Source organism: Protopterus annectens, chromosome 14.part0 (genome assembly GCF_019279795.1).
Source record: "Protopterus annectens isolate FY-2018-M chromosome 14.part0, PAN1.0, whole genome shotgun sequence".
In the NCBI taxonomy this organism is placed as follows: domain Eukaryota; kingdom Metazoa; phylum Chordata; order Ceratodontiformes; family Protopteridae; genus Protopterus; species Protopterus annectens.
This window is the reverse complement of record NC_056748.1, coordinates 766,795,312-766,815,695: the sequence shown is the minus strand read 5'-3', so window position 1 is coordinate 766,815,695 and position 20,384 is coordinate 766,795,312. Positions and strand designations below refer to the sequence as shown.

Genomic DNA, 20,384 nt, shown 5'->3' with positions numbered 1-20,384 from the left:
GATCGATTGGCTGTGGAAGTGAGCAGGGGCATGCTGCGTCTGATAAGTAAGGGTAAGTGAGTGGTTAAGGCAATGCTGCTTACTTCAGGCATGCAGGGGCATGCTGCGTCTAATAAGTAAGGGTAAGTGAGCGGTTAAGGCAATGCTGCTTACTTCAGGCATGCAGGGGCATGCTGCTTCTGATAAGTAAGGGTAAGTGAGCGGTTAAGGCAATGCTGCTTACCGGGCATGCAGGGCATGCTGCTTCTGATAAGTAAGGGTAAGTGAGCAGTTAAGGCAATGCTGCTTACTTCGGGCATGCAGGGGCATGCTGCTTCTGATAAGTAAGGGTAAGTGAGCGGTTAAGGCAATGCTGCTTACTTCGGGCATGCAGGGGCATGCTGCTTCTGATAAGTAAGGGTAAGTGAGCGGTTAAGGCAATGCTGCTTACTTCGGGCATGGTAAGCAGGCTATGCTGCCCTGTTTCATTGTTACATGGAGGTTGTGTTAATGCTGTGATTAATAAATGTTATGTGATAGTAACTGAACTGTGATTCAGAATGCTTCCAATAAAACGGTGATTAAGAGTGTTATTCAGTAAAAAGATCATCATATGCTATTTTGGTGTTGTGTTTTTTAATTGAAAAGGATATATAGATCGGCATGCTGAATAGCTATTGTATTCAAAGTCCTCTTACATTATTTTGCTATAACATTATTACCATTTATTTAAGTTTTTCTGTGTCACACTGCCTTCATTCATGGGTGTATGAATGTCTTTTAAAAACAGGAACAATGTTGCTAATCTAAAAACAACATTTTTAATAGTTTTAGGGGGAACAGATGAAAATGTTATTTACATTTAATAAGTGCTTGCGGGTAGCATTTGGAGAGATGTGTCCATTTGTATGTGATAGGGGTCCAAAGGGGTTAGCACTAAAAACTTATGAGTAGAAAATGGCAATTGCTTGCTACACCCTTGTCTACATATAAGAAGCTTCAATAACATTAGAGAAATCTTGTCAATTTATAAGCTTATTTTGCCAAGTAACATGTTGTTTAGCCCAAATGGAAAGATTCAAAGTTGATAACTAATATACTGAGGACCAATGTGGTAAACACAAACTGAATGAGCACTGCTTCTGTAAATGCAAATATTTAAATCAGTTGTTAGAACTTGATAAAGTTGGTAATGTGTAAATAAATATTTTTTATTGTCAGTGACCAGGGGTGACTTGTGATACAGCCCCCCCCACACACACACACACACACACACACTTTCATTTACGTCTTTTTCCCTATTTTAAGTTTTATTTTAAAATATTTTACAACAGTATCTTCTATCAGCTCCAGTACTTGAGAACACTGTGCATGCACACAGTACCAAGTTCTGTAAAATTAAATAAGAGAAAAAGTTACTGGTTTGAATTTCAAATCAGCCCAGATTATAAGCATGTGACCCTGACATGAATAAGACAGTTGCATCTTAAAACAAACCTATGCCAATTTAAAATTTGATGTTAACCGAACTTATTTACGTAGCAGTTGGGATAGCAGACGCATCAACCTGTCACATAAAGGTAACATGCGTACATAGCTGCTGATATATAAATGAGAGGTAACTTCTAGCAGGTAAAAGCAGAGGGGTTCCCAGTGGCTTTAACTTAAGTTACTTAAGTTTAATTGCCTTAACTAAATAGGGAGCTAGAAGTGTTTTATTTCTTTCTGCTGAACAATAAGTGATTCAAATCGGAATTCAACAGAATTGGTAATCCAGGTAGATAACTCAACTGGGCAAAAGGATTATACGCAATGATGAGGACAACGTGTGAATTCCTAATTTTAAGATTTTTTTTAAATCAAACACTGGGTACACTGTACATACTGCAAAGATATATGAACCCATTCAAACCTCTCACCTGTCTCTGATAGGGTCATATTTTTGTCTTCTGGTAAATCACTGAATGACAGACAATTATACCAATCATTAGACTTTTATACTTCTTACTTTTTAAGTTACTATTCAATAAATACACATTGGTGCAAAACCTGTTTTTGTACACCTAGTGCCAGATAATTAAGCCATCCTAGTTTACAGATATGGAATAAACTCTACTTAGTTTCTGAAGTGTGTGTGTGTGTGTGTGTGTGTGTGTGTGTGTGTGTGTGTGTGTGTGTGTGTGTGTGTGTGTGTGTGTGTGTGTGTGTTAGTATATACTAGCTGAGTTGCTGAAATTTCACTTTCAGTGATATGCTTTTGATCAAAATATTTATTAAACAATATATAAAAAATCAGGTTAATCTTAATTACTTGTTATCTACAGCTAACCTATTTCTAAGAGAAACAGAAAATTAAAACACATTAATAAAGCCCTACATTTACACCAGTATCTGCTAAGTTACTTACCTTAGCTTACATTGCTTGGGGATTAGGCCCCGCTCTGTTCACCCATGCTATGCATGGGCTCACTATGTGCCCCACCCTGCCCCCAATTGCCACCTGTCCCCAGTACATCTAAATTTATCTAGTCTAAAACCACTCCCATTCCTTCCAACCAACCAGGACATATAGCTAACTCCACCACTCCTACCTACAACCCTCCCTTACTCCATCACACATCTAGCCCAACACATCATGCGACTACTCAGAATAGTTACTATTACTACCTGCTTTCTTCTTGCTCATTTAACATCTTATCACAATACTGCAATTGACTCTCCCAATCATTTTCACTGCACCCTCACATCCTTCTCCAACCAACACCCCCTCTACAACTTCCCTTCCCCAGCCAACAGAAACCATATCCCAATCATCCCACTCAAATACCAACTGCCCTCTACCTTTAAACAAAACATTTCACTAAAATATGACAGGCTCCTTACTATCTACACCAAACTAATACTAGCCTCCCTCTCTAAATTAACCCGCAGCAGTGACATACACCCTAACCCCGGCCCCACCTCCTCAAAACACCCCCCTCCCTAATCACATCCAAAAAAAAACATCCAATCTCCTCTTTATGTGCCTAAACATTAGAAGTATCTGTAACAAAATCCAAGACCTATATGCCACCATAAAAACCTACTCCCCTGACATTCTCATCCTAACTGAAACCTGGCTTAAATCCCACATCAAAAGTGAAGAAATACCCCCCCCCCAGCTATGCTCAAACTAAACACAAATAAAACTGTAAACATCATCGGCTGCTACTTCCCCCAGGCCAGAATATTCCTAGTCTAGAAAATCTCTTAAATTGGGCCAATCTTTCTCTCCCCCAAGAAACTATTATCCTTGGAGACTTTAATACAAACTGGCTATCCTGTAAAAATGACCACCCAACCTTGCACATAAATCTTCATGGGTTCTCCCAAATAAGTCAGTCTCCCACCCACATATATAAAAATCCCAACAACCATACCATCCTCGATTGGATACTAGTCAACAAAGATCCCCACTCCTACACAACAGGCTGTCTACCTGACAGCCTCAGTGACCATACCCCCATTTTCCTTCTAAAACACCATGTAAAAATATCTATCTGATTATCCATAAACAAATCTGTAATACAACTAATTTTAACCCCCTCTACTTTAACTCCTCCCTCCAAAACTGTAACTGGACTCCACAAAAATACCTCAGTCTGGACAAAGCCATAGATTTCCTCAATGCCTCCTTTCTTGAAATCCTAAACTCCCACATCCCCCTAAGATATGCCAGAGTCAAAACTAAAACCTCCCCCTGGCTTCAAAAAAAACACCCAGGGACTAATAAAACTTAGGGACAAAGCATGGGATCACTGGCTCCAAACAAAAACCCTGACTGCTAGGCAATTCGTCCTTGAATTACGCAACAAGGCCAAAAAGCAAAGAAAAACAGATAAAGCTCTTTTCTATCAATCCACTCTAAACTCATCCCAACACAATCCTAAACAATTCTGGTCCACAATAAACTCCATACTTCACCCAAGAAAACAAAGCTCCCCCCCCCCCCACCTACCAACACCTCCTCCTCCAGTAGTATAGCTGACTCTTTCAATAAACATTTCACTGACTCCATTCTATCACTGGCCAAACAACAACACTCCACATCCACTACCCTCTCACAAAAATCCAACCATCCACCCCCCTCTCTCACCTTCTCTGCAGTACCCACCTCATATATAAAAAGATTTCTGACTAAACTCAAACCCACAAAACTTGCAGCTGACAACCTTCCCACAGAATACATAAAAATAGCTGCCAACACCCTAGCCTATCCAATTTCCATATTAATTAACTGCTCTATATCAGAAAACTTTGTACCTATTCTGTGGAAAATTTCACACATCATCCCCCTAAGCAAAAGTGGCTCCTCCACTGACCTTTCCAATAAATACCCCATTGCCATCCTTTCCCCTCTCTCCAAGATCCTTGAGAAATGTATTAATTCTCAAGTACTAAGCCATCTCCCAGCTAATAATCTCTTTTCCAAAACCCAACATGGCTTCAGGCCATGTCATAGAACCACCACCGCCCTGCTCTATCTCAAGGACACAATCCTACAACATAAAAACAATAGCTTATTCTCCACCACTGTATTTCTGGATCTGTCAAAAGCTTTCAGCATGGTATCTCATCATAAACGTCTATCTGTCCTCACTAACCTCTCTTTCTCACACTCTGTCACCAACTGTTCCATAGCTATCTCTCTGCCCAACAGCAATCAATGGTTTGGCAAGACCAGCTATCCCCTCATCTCCCTGTCTCTCTCGGGGTCCCCCAAGGCTCCATCCTTGGCCTCCTACTATTTTCCCTTTTCACCAATAACCTTTACACCAAACTTGCCACTCTCATACAATATGTAGATGACTCCACCCTCATCTGATCTGCCCTCACTTTACCAGAACTTCAAAAGATCATACAAGAGTCTTTCTCCTCTGTAGAAAACTGGCTTTCCAATGCCCATCTTCTAACTCAACCCCGCCAAAACCAAACTTCTTATCTTCCGCCCCTCCAAATCTAACCAATCTTCTACCCACTTCAGCATTCATGCCAAAAACAAAACCATCATCTCCCCATCTGAGCACACCAAACTCCTTGGTGTGGAGATTGACAGCAATCTCAAATTTGACCTACTCATATCTCTTATCATAAAAAACTGACAAAAAACTTGGGCCTATATAGAAACAAACAATAATTAACCAAGACAGCCAGAACCACCATTGCCAACTCCCAACTAATCTCCACATTACTCTATGCCTTTCCCATACTCACTAACCTTAGACAGACTGACCTAAACAGACCTGAAACCTGCTACAAAAAAAATGCCAGATTTGCAACAGCCGCATCCTACCACTGCCACCACTGTAACCCACTTAGGGAACTTGATTGGCTGGAAATCCCACAACTTCTTTACCTAAACCAGCTCTCAGTTGCCCACAAACTAGTAAACCTCCCTCACAAGTTCCCATCTCTTCAAAACCTACTCCCACCCTACTCCTCCTCTAGACCCCTATGATCCAGCAGCAAAAATCTACTTCTTACCACCAAACCCAAAACCTCAGCAGGGGATTCCTTATTCTCCTGTGCTGTCTCCAAACTATGGAACAACCTTCCCTCCTCCTTAACCAAAACACCATCCACCAGTCTATTCAAGACCTCTCTCAAGTCTCACCTAAACTTTCACTGGCTCTGCCCCTGCTCCAACCCAGACTAAGGAAACTCCTAGCATATAATACATCATCATTTCTTTATAATTCAATCCAATTCTATACATGCTTATCAGCATAATTCTTACTGTTTATTTGTTATCACCTCATGTTGTAACAACAAGTGCAGTATTCAACAGCCATTGTATATTTTTTCTTCCTATTGATCTATGTATACTAGATGTCTTGCTTTTCTGTAAACTTATTTGTTATTGCAAAAGTTACTATTGTAACATTTGCTTATCAATATCTGTTAGAACTTTTCTCCCCAGGCCTCCACTGAAAAAGGACCTGTGTCCAGTCGGAATTTCCCCGTAACTAAATAAATAAATAAATACATTTTGATAACAGCTGATGAGTCAGTTGACTGACATCAGTAAACTGCATAACAAGACAGTGGACATAATTTTCAGGAATGGATACAATATGAAAAATATTTTGGAAAATCAAAGTTTGGCTAAGGGGAGGAAGGACATGATTAAAAAGAAAGGCACTTTTAAGTGTGGTGCATGTCAACAGTGCCAGTATATTTCTAACAAAGAAAAAATATTTATTAGTAGTCGTAACAAGTTCATAGAAGGTAAGGTTTATTCCAACTACAACACCTTAGGTGTGGTACATTTAGCTCAGTGCAAACCATGTGGGGCATTCTATTTAGGTAAGACTGAGCAAACACTTGAGGAGAGTTTACAAACACTTCTACGACATACATAATAAAAACATCAACAATGCCCTTTATAAGCGGTCCTTGGAATGTAACCAAGCTACATACTGCTTTTTGTCCTTGAATGCATACCCAAGGATGGTAGGGGTGGCCTTTCAGAAACGACCATAGAAATCAAGGAATTATATTATACTGGCAGATTGTACCTGAGGCAAACAAGCATCCAGGACTTAATGACAACATTTCCATTGTCCCAGTGTTAAAACAAAGAGCTGCAAAGCTATAAAATAGTATAAATGCAATTACATCTGTATGACACTAGATGGAAATTTTTCTTGCTTAAATTTTGGCTGAAAGGATTTCACCTAGATTTTATTTCTTTTTTAATATATAAAGCTGAACTTACTGAGACATTTTATGTAACACTTTTTATTGAACAAGTTTTTAACATTATTTTTATGGATCATATTATTATTAAGGTTTTTAAAGCATTTTACTATAGGGGTATATATTTTAATTTTTTGAACGACAATGTCATTTTCTTATTGGTTGATCAAAATGAGGTTTAGTACTTAACAAGCAGCACCATTGAACTTGCTTTATCTGATGAAGTCTGTTTTTAACTAACGAAAATACTGTGTGGATTATTCCTGCATTTATGTTCCTGAATTTGATTAATAAAGCCTACTTTCAACTTGAGTGTTGTTGTCAAGCCTTCCTTCAGTGCTAGCTGGTTTCTTATTTGGTTCTTGCAGTTTACGAGCACTTGCCCTGGTATACTTTTTTGGTAAATGCATAGTCAGAGTGAGAGAAAGCTTCCACTTAGCATCACTTCACAGGACTTCAGTAAGCAGTGTTCAGTTTTTGTTCCTCTTAAAATTATGATAGCATTTGCCACTGTGGACAACTGTTCATGTGTGCAACCTCTGAGAACTTTTCTAACTGAAAAATAATTTGGTTTTAGCTGGTAAAGATAGAATGGAACAAAACATACTAGTTAGGTGTTTGTACATCTGACTCAGTCTTGAATTAGCCTAATCTATAGTTGTTTAATATCCTCTCATTTAAGTTTTACTAGTACACATAGTATCATTAAAATATATATTTTTTCATTTTTAATTTATTTTATTAACCAAGCAAGTGAACTTGTCTTCAAACACTTTTTAGCCAAAACATGGACCACAAGGGCAGGGGTAAATACAACAAATATAGAGGCAATTTACTGATGCCGATCATCCAGTATGTTTTTGGATGTAGAAAGAAACTGGACTACCCAGAGAAAATTCATGAGGACCATAGAACAACATGCAAAACTCCTGACAGAGTGACACTCGCATGGCATTCAATATCACTCCTTTTCTAATTATTCTAACTCACATCTGTTACTTATTGCTGGAGATTTGGTCTGCACCTTAATGTTTAAAATGTGTCTCCATCATATCCAGGACTAGAAGCTCTCTGTCTAGTTCAGACTGGGTAAGGCTGGATGAGGCATAAGTGAAACAGAAAGCACAGTGGTTGGATGAAAAAGTTGCCTGATGTCTCCCCTGCTTAAAGTTTGGGTTGCTTAGTCATCGGCATTAACTGAGATAATAAAACCTTGTCATGATCCCCATAGTAACTTTTCCTGCTCTTTTAAAGACATCAGCCAATATGCAAATTGTCTTTTACCAACAAAGTAGTCAGATCAGGAGAAAGACTCGTCACCTCCGTTAACCAGCTGCTGCCTTTATTTGCATATTTTACTCTAATAATACATTTCTGTTATGCTGATTACACTGTGCAGTGTACCAACTACAGCAAAAGCAAAATATGAGAGCTAAGTTACCAGCAGACATCTTCAGATATTGAACTGGCCAAATCTTCTTCCCTTTTCACCTGTTTTCACTTATATGGTGCCTTTCTTTCAATGCTTGGTCCCTGCTGTATACAATTTTGTACGAATGAGCACCATCTCTCTTAGGATGCTTTATCACTTCTAACTTACATCTTAACTCTTCTATTTATAGGGGTGGCTCTGTAGGATATCCAGGGATATAAATAAGTTGGCTAGTGATTGTGCATTTTTCAGTGGAATCAGCAATTATGTGTAATTTTCCTATTTAGAATGCTCTGAATATACATATTGCATTTAAAGTGCCTACAATCTTCAAACATTCTACATCATTAATTTAATAACTTTAATAATTTACTGAGTGTACATCTCTCATAAAATTCATTCCAGTGAAATGTGAATACTTCATCATTTAACTGTATTTTGTTTTTCTTTGTAGAGCATTTACACTATATGCTTGACTGAGAACCTTGTTAAACAAAGTAAACTGTTTACATCTGTAGTCTGTAAAACAGCACCTGAGAGTGTTTGTTACCAATGGGGAAACTGAGAAGCAAAGCAAAAAAATGTTTCCCTTATCTTGGGTTTAATAATGCTGTCTCAGCTATATAATACCAGCTACGATTTCTACATAATAAGAACTCTGTTTATTCCCTCAGGATCAGGAATTAATCCTTTGAACTATGGAGCATTTTCCAAACTCAAGTAAACCAACAAGATATATCACAGATATACCTGAAGTTCTTCCGATGGGAACTGATCAGCATTACAATAATTTTCAACCATCCAGAGTTTTCCCCATCCATTTTCCCTGTTATACATGTACTGAGCAGGTGTCTGACTTTGGCACACTAGGAGCCCTACATCAGTATATATATTGTAGTAGATAATACACTCAGTGAAGGCTCTGCTTTCCACCAGATGCTATACATAGGCTGGCTGTATCCTTACCACCCACTCATCTATATGAAAGGAAGAGCTCTATGGACACTTAGTTGAACATTCCCTGATGTGTCTCTGACACAAAAGTCTGTTCCTAAACCCAACTAACAGATCTACACACAAGTGAAATGTGTCTGGCCAAAAGCTAGCTTCACATTCATTATAAGTTAATGGACTGTATAAACTTTGATGTGCAGCACAAGTTGACAGATTTTTTCCCAAACATACAGTTTCTTTTCATATGTATATATATATATATATATATATAGAGAGAGAGAGAGAGAGAGACAGTATACATATATATATATATATATATATATGTATATATATATATATATATATATATATATATATATAGATTCATGTCTGGCACGATTTTGTGAGGTACTAGCATCACAGAAACATGGCAATAGTAACTTTCAGGTACTATTAAACCTATAACATCTCATTCATTATATGACAAAATAATATATCAGCATGGACTCTTCATTCATTTGATGTATTCTTAAGATTGCCACAAGGCATGGCATTGCAAGTGGTTTCTAACGGGCATGTAAGAAGTAGGTCTGCTGGCTGTATTACCACAGTGTTTTCATAACTTTTCTGCTCTATTTGCCATTGGTCCACAGTACATCAACAGTCCTGATTATACTACCAGCATGCTACAATCTATCTCAGATTACCTGTCATTATACCTATACTGTAACTGTGACCCAACTATCAGAAAAATGCTCAAGTCCAGAAAGAGGTGACTGCCTTGCAGACCAACAGAATGGAATGCTTCCTGACATGGTACGCAATACAGTGTAATAGTATAACAGGACTGCATAGCTTCTTAAGCTGCTCATACAAGAAGATGATCTGCTGTGGTTCAGAGGAAAAACCCTGAGTTACTGAGGTAAAATTGTTCATGTTAAATGGTTCTGAGGAAAAACCCTGAGTTACTGAGGTAAAATTGTAGCCTCATATATGCTAAATTATTCATGTTAATTACAACAACAAGTGACATGGCTTTTGAAAATCAGCATTTTCTTTGGGTGGCAAGCCCCCACCCCACATACATACATACACACACACACACACACACACACACACACACACACCAAATACTGTGTTTTACTCCAGCTGTACCACCACACTTAACCCAATCAATTCAAAAGTCTCCACACTTATAAACAAGGGTAAGTCTTGAATACAACAGCCTCCTTTGTTAAAATCATGCATCAGCGATCAGATTAATGGTGGAGAGACATGAAACCCTAACACAACAATACAGATGACCCATGACTGACTAGCAAGTTAAACACTGGAAAAGCTACAGAGCAAGGAAAACACTGAGTAGCTGATACTAATTCATCTGGAGGAGGAAAACAAGACATCTCACAACCAGACTGACATACAGTAGGGGCTTGGATCATTGAGGATATCCCAGCATGATTCAAGCTACTGGATGGGTGTGCATGCCATGCACTAAATGCTGTAAATTGATTTGGGTATGCCTAGTACTAGAAATGTATGGTGGCTAGTACTGTGGGCTGAACCTATGAACTGATGCAGGGGATGGGAATTTACACCTTAGTATGGTTGCCTGGAAGATGACCAACTCTCACCTGGAGGGGAATGAATGGGTCAGTCAGGGCTGACATATGGCAAGCATGAGGATAAAAAGATATTTATAACTCATGTTTAATCCACGTGCTATCATTCATTCACTTGGCTTGCACTCAGCTATTATACCTCTGTTTGACACAGCTCTGAATGGGATTGTCATGATAAGACCAGAAACAGAGGAACTATTCAACAGTATCATATTGAAACCATTGCTAGCTACCCAATTAAATCCTGGTTAAACTGCTGGAAGCAGGTATTTGAACTACACAGATGTCAGGACCATGTGTCATGTAAGAATGTATATTGGATTTACCATTTCTTAATGTTATCTGTTATGGCCACCTAAAACCAGGAATTAATTTTTTTCCACTGCAGACTTACCGCATCAATTCCAGAGAGCTGCATACCGATATTGACCACTATGACAGAAAGGAGTTGCCATCTCACTGTGTGGTCCCGGAGGAGATCAAGGACAGAAAGTGTATCTACAGAGGCAAGGGACAGTTGCTCTTCTTGCATTTCCTCTATTTCAGCTTGGACGTCACATTTACCCTGGTACCACTTCAGAGCTGCAAGTGAAGGAAAAAAAAGAAAAAGAAAAAGCTTATGTCTTAATGCAGTTGTAAACGGAAGCATGCACTCGAGAATTAACTCACACAGACATGAAGGATGCCAAACTGTAAATGGTGCTAAAATCAAGTCACAGCACAGCTAACAGAGCAACTGTGTAAGATAATGATATGTAAAAGTATAGAGATCTATGTTTGACTCCCACAAACTCTACTTTTATGTTCCTCACAATAAGTTTCTTACCCAAACCAAACCAATGATTCCGGATCATCCATGGAACACACAGAGTTGTGCCTAATGAACTTCATCTGATTGTCAAAGATTCAAAAAAAAATATATAACAGTACTGGTAATGATCTGCTTCTACTGCTATCGGACATGAACATATTCATCAACATTTTTAGTGTTTCAATGTTTACTTCAGAGGCATAGTCTGGAAACAAGTACGTTGGCCAGTCAGGATTATTGTTTAAAAAACGTCAGTATAGCCTTTTCCTGCAGATTTGTTTCTAGCAGGGGATCCAAATGGATACATAAAAGTTATTTTTACGTTATCTTTACAAAATTATTTAAAATTCCAACTAATACCACCTTAAAAGAAAAAAAAAACGCACTGATGAGTGGTCAATTGCAAAACTAGTTCATATATCACAAAGAAAAAAATAATCTTCAGTTAAAAGTAGAGCTTAAGGAGTCTTCCTCGCATGAGGCTAATTTAATCAGCAACATGCATTAAACATTTTCATCTGCAAACTTCACTGTCTCTGTGTCCTTATCAGTGGATCTTTATTGTTTCTGTATTTGAAAGCTGGACAAACTATTTGAAAGCTGGGCAAACTACACACACACACACACACACACACACACACACACACACACACACACACACACACACACACACTAGCAAGTTTAATTGTTAAATGCAACACTGCTTTGTGTGTGTGTGTGTGTGTGTGTGTGTGTGTGTGTGTGTGTGTGTGTGTGTGTGTGTGTGTGTTCAAAACATCACAGGTACTGTAAGGCTTTCACTGTATGCAATTTTAATGACTTATTTGTAGAAGGGATGTTTCAGAATAATGATGCAAATGTTAAGTGGTATAAATATAGCGGACTTAAAACCCAGTTTAGGTGCTCACAGGAGCAATTTTGGTTAACATTAATGCTTTTTGGAGGAGAGAGTAGCTTGCAACTGGAGACTGACATATAGCACAGTGTAAGAAATTAGTTGTTTTACTATCTGTCAACATTAACTTAAAACAAGGATTTTATAAGCTCACCTCAGATTTTTTAGGATGAAGGTTGTCTGCGTCTTGGTAATGATTTTCTAGGTCCCATCAAGGGTCAGGATCTGTCATAAGCAGTGTTGTTGCCAAGTTTGTCCATTCTATATCAGATAGTACAGTAGAAAGGAGCATTACCAGCTGTGTTAACTGCCTATACTCACAGGTTGGAGATAGCCTGCAGATAAGGAGGAAATTGGGCCCAACCTTGCTTTTTCCATATCCATCCTTCATTAGACTTACATTCTTCTAAAGGAGGATGTCCATGGTGATACATCCTTTATGGCAAAGCAGTATAAACAAACTGCTGCACACATCTATTTCAACTGACAGATATTTCACAAATGTTTTGCAAAAATATATAATGAAGCAACACTGCTAGCTCTCTGCTGTTCAGTGCAGGCATAGAAATACTGATCAATTGTACAGTGAAGGGTATGTATTCTTCTAGTTAAAGTAGTACGCCTATCCTGTCTCCAACAACTTTCACAGCAGGAATATCTGCTGACATTAGCTTTTCTTGTCATTTTTTCACTCCAGCTATAACTTCAGAATCATAATGCAGCAACAGGAAGCTAATTAAACAACTGTCCTCTACAGCGTAATAGTAATCACTTGGAGTACCTGAATAAATTCCTATCAATGGAAGCTTAGAAACAGGTACACAAGCTGACTGCTATGGGCATCATAAGGTCTTGAATCAAACAAGTTACATTCTGAATATAATTATTAACTTTAACATGTGAGTCAAAGCAACAGGGTTGCAGCAAATTGGTGAAGGAATGCTTCTCTTGAGTAAGGAAACATTTCAATGTATTTGTGTTGGTCTGCTCCTCAGGCATAAATGTCACACGTAACAGGCTCGAACTAAGGGTTGGCCTTTTATATCAACCACCCCCAACCTCTCTTCAACTAACAAGTAACATGACTGCAACCATCATGACACTCTTCCAGTGTCACAATAATATATTTAAGGTCCATCAAAACTTTAAATGGAATGCTAAAATTGAACAGTAGTCCCTGGGCTCATTGTTTGACTTTTCCTCCTGCAACCTGTTAAACGGAGCTGCACAAACAACCCCCATATACCAGGGACCACTCCATCTGGAATGGAGTTGTCCAACAAGCCATATAGATTTTATTCCACTAGATTGGATGCACCTAGTTTAGTGATAGCTAATTTGCCCAGCAAAGACTTACAAGCTAAAAGGGAAAACAACAAAATACAGGTCACTTGAGGTGCAACAGCAAGGCCAGCACTGGAATGTATGGCTTTAACAGGCTAGTTCAAAATTACAAAACAAGGACTACAACATAGTACAGAACCATTTCCTTAATACTTCATTGATGCTACAGGAGAACTCCTACACAGCAAAATCCAAAGGGTAACTGGAACACCTGACTCACAGATCTTATTAGAGATCAGATAAACATTCAGAAAAATAAACTGAGTCTGGAAGATATACAAAGCTGAAAAATATCTTGATGACTACAGCAGTTACTATCACTTATGAGATAAATGTGAAAGGAGTAGCAATAAAGCAAAAGCTAAACCATCACCACTGGCGTAAAAGGATAAAGCCAGTCCTCAGTTTTCCCTGACTATGGCCTAGGCAATCCACATTTGATAAGTTGCTTGATAGCACAATTGGAAAGCATGTGCATGCCCATTCGGGGGGGCATAGCAGTCCTAAGTGGCTTACACTGCTGCTCTGATGATACAGCCTCTGCTGAAGAGTGGGGTGGTGGGGAACAGGATGCAGAGGAACAGTGCATGGTGGATGTGGTCATGGCAATCCAAGCTAGAAATTTTACTCTTGTCAGTGTATGTGGAGGACCACACATGCAAAGACAAGAGTACAGGCAGTCTCTGGGTGATGCAAGTGCTCACTTCACCATAAGTGGAGGAGATAGTCCATCCAAAATAAATCTGTCTTACAGTTAGGATGCTAGCCAAAGTACATGCAACCCAGGTTTTGTGTGCTACTACAACTCCCAAGGTGGCTCTTGCCGCAGTGCACATGGAATTTTTTATCACTAGAGAATGAAGGGGCATCCAGCTGTGGAAAGCTTGCTGGTCAGCCAGCTGAGGGGGGAGGATTAATTCATTAATTAAATAATTATATAAATAAAACTTAAAAAGAAAGGTCTGACACAGAAACAAGCAACCCTGATTGGAACTTCAATGATCTTTTGGAACGAGATAAACAACTAGGCTGCATATGGAAATACAAATAACACCCCCTGCACCCCCCCACACACACACACACACACACACTATTAAATTGCAGGAAGTGAATAAAGCTATAATAATTGTGCAGAGATTTGCAAAAATGTTTATGGCTGGAAGTTAAACTGTTCACATACACAGATTGCCAAGTTTTGTCAATTAAAGGATTGTATAAAGTCTCTGTGGATTCTCTATTGAGCTTAAATTCAATATCCTATCCTGATTTTTCACATGCTTATACTCCTCTACTTTACTTCTAGAAAACCAAAGCTATAGACATTATAACACTTCTTGAACAAAATTTATATTGTTTTTCTATATCTAACCAGGCATTTTAATATCCCAGCCCTATAAATCACCGTAATATAATAAGTATTAACCAAATTGACTTCATATGGTTCCAAGATTATTTCTCCATTAAATTCTACAGAGTTAAGGTTAACACTTCCATGCCATCCAATGCACCCACCTAAAAGATATTCCACAAGGCTCCATTCTTGCATCTTTGCTATTTTCAGTCTTCATCAACAAACTCCCCGATCACCTATCATATCTGACACTTATACTTTATGTGCTTGACATGTTATTACTTAGATCTAGACTTTCACATTTCTCCCTACATCAACAGCTTGAGTCAAATCTCCACCGTCTCACTACTTAGATTAATACTACTTCCTAAATTAACCAAGGCTAAAACCAGTCTTTTTGGAATACAGCACAAACATTCGTTGTCCCAATCTCACTGTTGAAACTCCTGGTGTTCTAGCTGGTGTGATTCTCAAACAATCTGGACATTTTAACCTTTCAGAGTTCTGCTTTGTCTTAATTTTGCCAACACCCTTTGCCTGACTGAATAACAGTATATATTTCCTGGCATTGTTTTCTGTTTCTCATCTGTCCTGAAACTGCTTACCCCCTATTTCTGAGGTGGAGTTTATAAAACTGATCTAACACCTTTTGTGTTATTTGACTACTTCAAGGCTTGCTGATTTAAAAACAGTTTCTGTTTGTAAATTCTTCCATGCACTGTTGGAAACTCCTGGTGTTCTAGCTAGTGTGATTCTCAAACAATCTGGAAATATATTGCTGATTGATAAGTATATTTCTTGGCATTTTAACCTTTCAGAGTACGGCATTGTCTTAATTTTGCCTGACTGAATTATTGTTTGCCTGACTGAATAATTTTATATATTTTCTGGCATTGTTTTATGTTTCTCATCTGTCCTGAAACTGCTTAGCCCCTATTTCCGAGGTGGAATTTATAAAACTGGTCTAACAGCTTTTCTGTTATTTGATTGCTTCAAGGCTTGCTGATTGAAAAATAGTTTCTGTTTGTAAATTCCTGCATACACTGTTGGAAACTCCTGGTGTTCTAGCTGGTGTGATTTTCAAACAATCTGAAAATATTTTGCTGATTGATAAGTATATTTCTTGGCATTTTAACTTTTCAAAGTTCTGCATTGTCTTAATTTTGCCTGACTGAATTATTTGCCTGACTAAATAATTTTATATATTTTCTGGCATTGTTTTATGTTTCTCATCTGTCCTAAAACTGCTTATTCCCTATTTCTGAGGTGGAGTTTATAAAACTGGTCTAACAGCTTTTGTGTTATCTGATTGCTTCAAGGCTTGCTGATTGAAAAATAGTTTCTGTTTGTAAATTCCTGCATACACTGTTGGAAACTCCTAGTGTTCTAGCTGGTGTGATTCTCAAACAATCTGGAAATATATTGCTGATTGATAAGTATATTTCTTGACATTTTAACCTTTCAGAGTTCTACATTGTCTTAATTTTACCTGACTGAATTACTGTTTGCCTGACTGAATACTTTTATATATTTTCTGGCATTGATTTATGTTTCTCAAACTCTCTGTCCTGAAACTGCTTACCCACTATTTCTGAGGTGGAGTTTATAAAACTGGTCTAACAGCCTTTGCGTTATCTGCTTGCTTCAAGGCTTGCTGATTTAAAAACAGTCTCTGTTTGTAAATTCTTATATACACTGTTGGAAACTCCTGGTGTTCTAGCTGGTGTGATTCTCAAACAATCTGGAAATATATTGCTGATTGATAAGTATATTTCTTGGCATTTTAACCTTTCTGAGTTCTGCACTGTCTTAATTTAGCCTAACCGAATTACTATTAGCCTGACTGAATAATTTTATATATTTTCTGGCATTGTTTTATGTTTCTCATCTGTCCTGAAACTGCTTTTCCCCTGTTTCTGAGGTGGAGTTTATAAAAGTGGTCTACCACCTTTTGTGTTATCTGACTGCTTCAAGGCTTGCTGATTTAGAAATAGTTTCTGTTTGTAAATTCTTGCATACACTGTTGGAAACTCATGGTGTTCTAGCTGGTGTGATTCTCAAACAATCTGAAAATATCTTGCTGATTGATAAGTATATTTCTTGGCATTTTAACCTTTCTGAGTTCTGCATTGTCTTAATTGTGTCTGACTGAATTATTGCTTGCCTGACTCAATAATTTTATATATTTTCTGTCATTGTTTTATGTTTCTCATCTGTCCTGAAACTGCTTACCCCCTATTTCTGAGGTGGAGTTTATAAAACTGGTCTAACAGCTTTTGGTTTATCTGATTGCTTCAAGGCTTCCTGATTTAAAAATTGTTTCTCTTTGTAAATTCTTGCATAGACTTTTGGAAACTCTTGGTGTTCTAGCTGGTGTGATTCTCAAACAATCTGGAAATATATTACTGACTGATAAGTATATTTCCTGGCATTTTAACCTTTCACAGTTCTGCATTGTCTTAATTTTGCCTGACTGAATGACTCTTTGCCTGACTGAATAATTTTAAATATTTTCTGGCATTGTTTTATGTTTCTCATCTGTCCTGAAACTGCTTACACCCTAATTCTGAGGTGCAGTTTATAAAACTGGTCTAACAGCTTTTGTGCTATCTGATTGCTTGAAGGCTTGCTGATTTAAAAATACTTTCTGTTTGTAAATGCTTGCATACACTTTTGGAAACTCCTAGTATTTTAGCTGGTGTGATTCTCAAACAATCTGGAAATATATTACTGATTGATAAGTATATTTCTTGGCATTTTAACCTTTCAGAGTTCTGCATTATATTAGCTTTGCCTGACGGAATTACTGGTTGCCTGACTGAATAATTTTATATATTTTCTGGCATTGTTTTATGCTTCTCATCTGTCCGGAAACTGCTAATCCTCTATTCCTGAGGTGGAGTTTATAAAACGGGTCTAACAGCTTGTGTGTTATCTGATTGCTTCAAGGCTTGCTGATTTAAAAATAGTTTCTGTTTGTAACTGCTTGCATACACTGTTGGAAACTCCTGGTTTCTAGCTGGTGTGATTCTCAAACAATCTGGAAATATATTGCTGATTGATAAGTATATTTCTTGGCATTTTAACTTTTCAGAGATCTGAATTCCTTTAATTTTGGTTTGCCTGACTGAAACATTTTGTATATTTTCTGGTATTGTTTTATGTTTCTCATCTGTACTGAAACTGCTTAACCCCTAATTCTGATGTGGAGTTTATAAAAGTGGTCTAACAGCTTTTGTGTCATCCGATTGCTTCAAGGCTTGCTGATTTAAAAAAAGATTCTGTTTGTAAATGCTTGCATACACTGTTGGAAACTCTTGGTATTCTAGCTGGTTTGATTCTCAAACAATCTGGAAATATATTGCTGATTGATAAGTATATTTCTTAGCATTTTAACCTTTCAGAGTTCTGCATTGTCTTAATTTTGCCTGACTCAATTATTGTTTGCCTGACTGAATAATTTTATATATTTTCTGGCATTGTTTTATGTTTTTCATCTGTCCTGAAACTGCTTACCACCTATTTCTGAGGTGGAGCTTATAAAACTGGTCTAACAGCTTTTGGTTTATCTGATTGCTTCAAGGCTTGCTGATTTAAAAATCGTTTCTCTTTGTAAAGTCTTGCATACACTGTTGGAAACTCCTGGTTTCTAGCTGGTGTGATTCTCAAACAATCTGGAAATATATTGCTGATAAAGTATATTTCTTGGCAGTTTAACCTTTCAGAGTTCTGCATTGTCTTTATTTTGCCTGACTGAATAATTTCATATATTTTTTGGCATTGTTTTATGTTTCTCATTTGTCCTGAAACTGCTTACCCCCTATTTCTGAGGTGGAGTTTATAAAACTGGACTGACAGCTTTTGTGTTATCTGATTGCTTTAAGGCTTGCTGATTTAAAAATAGCTTCTGTTTGTAAATTCTTGCATACACTGTTGGAAACTCCTGGTGTTCTAGCTGATGTGATTCTCAAACAATCTGGAAATATATTTCTGATTGATAAGTATATTTCCTGGCATTTTAACCTTTCAGAGTTCTACATTGTCTAATTTTGCCTGAATGAATTATTGTTTGCCTGACTGAATAATTTTATATATTTTCTGGCATTGTTTTATGTTTCTCATCGTTCCTGAAACTGATTACCCCCTATTACTGAGCTGGAGTTCATTAAACTGGTCTAACATCTTTTGTATCATCTGATTGCTTCAAGGCTTGCTGATTTAAAAAATAGTTTCTCTTTGTAAATTCTTGCATGCACTGTTGGAAACTCCTGGTGTTCTAGCTGGTGTGTTTCTCAAACAATCTGGAAATATATTGCTGATTGATAAGTATATGTCTTGGCATTTTAACCTTTCAGAGTTCTGCATTGTCTTAATTTTGCCTGACTGAATTACCGTTTGCCTGACTGAATAATTTTATATATTTTCTGGCATTGTTTTATGTTTCTCATCTGTCCTGAAACTGCTTTCCCCCTGTTTCTGAGGTGGAGTTTATAAAACTGGTCTACCACCTTTTGTGTTATCTGACTGCTTCAAGGCTTGCTGATTTAGAAATAGTTTCTGTTTGTAAATTCTTGCATACACTGTTGGAAACTCATGGTGTTCTAGCTGGTGTGATTCTCAAACAATCTGAAAATATCTTGCTGATTGATAAGTATATTTCTTGGCATTTTAACCTTTCTGAGTTCTGCATTGTCTTAATTGTGTCTGACTGAATTATTGCTTGCCTGACTCAATAATTTTATATATTTTCTGTCATTGTTTTATGTTTCTCATCTGTCCTGAAACTGCTTACCCCCTATTTCTGAGGTGGAGTTTATAAAACTGGTCTAACAGCTTTTGGTTTATCTGATTGCTTCAAGGCTTCTTGATTTAAAAATTGTTTCTCTTTGTAAATTCTTGCATACACTTTTGGAAACTCTTGGTGTTCTAGCTGGTGTGATTCTCAAACAATCTGGAAATATATTACTGACTGATAAGTATATTTCCTGGCATTTTAACCTTTCACAGTTCTGCATTGTCTTAATTTTGCCTGACTGAATGACTCTTTGCCTGACTTGAATAATTTTAAATATTTTCTGGCATTGTTTTATGTTTCTCATCTGTCCTGAAACTGCTTACACCCTAATTCTGAGGTGCAGTTTATAAAACTGGTCTAACAGCTTTTGTGCTATCTGATTGCTTGAAGGCTTGCTGATTTAAAAATACTTTCTGTTTGTAAATGCTTGCATACACTTTTGGAAACTCCAAGTATTCTAGCTGGTGTGATTCTCAAACAATCT

At 37.6% G+C, this 20,384-nt stretch overlaps 1 protein-coding gene across 1 annotated transcript in view; it reads right to left on the bottom strand.

The window, feature by feature from the left end:
- Nucleotides 1-20,384, bottom strand: part of LOC122788725 (solute carrier family 2, facilitated glucose transporter member 5-like) — a 569,090-nt gene that overhangs the window by 315,214 nt on the left and 233,492 nt on the right. The window contains exon 7 of the mRNA XM_044055616.1: nucleotides 11,099-11,286. Within this exon, the coding sequence (XP_043911551.1) occupies nucleotides 11,099-11,286 (188 nt within the window). The remainder of the gene's footprint in view (nucleotides 1-11,098; nucleotides 11,287-20,384) is intronic.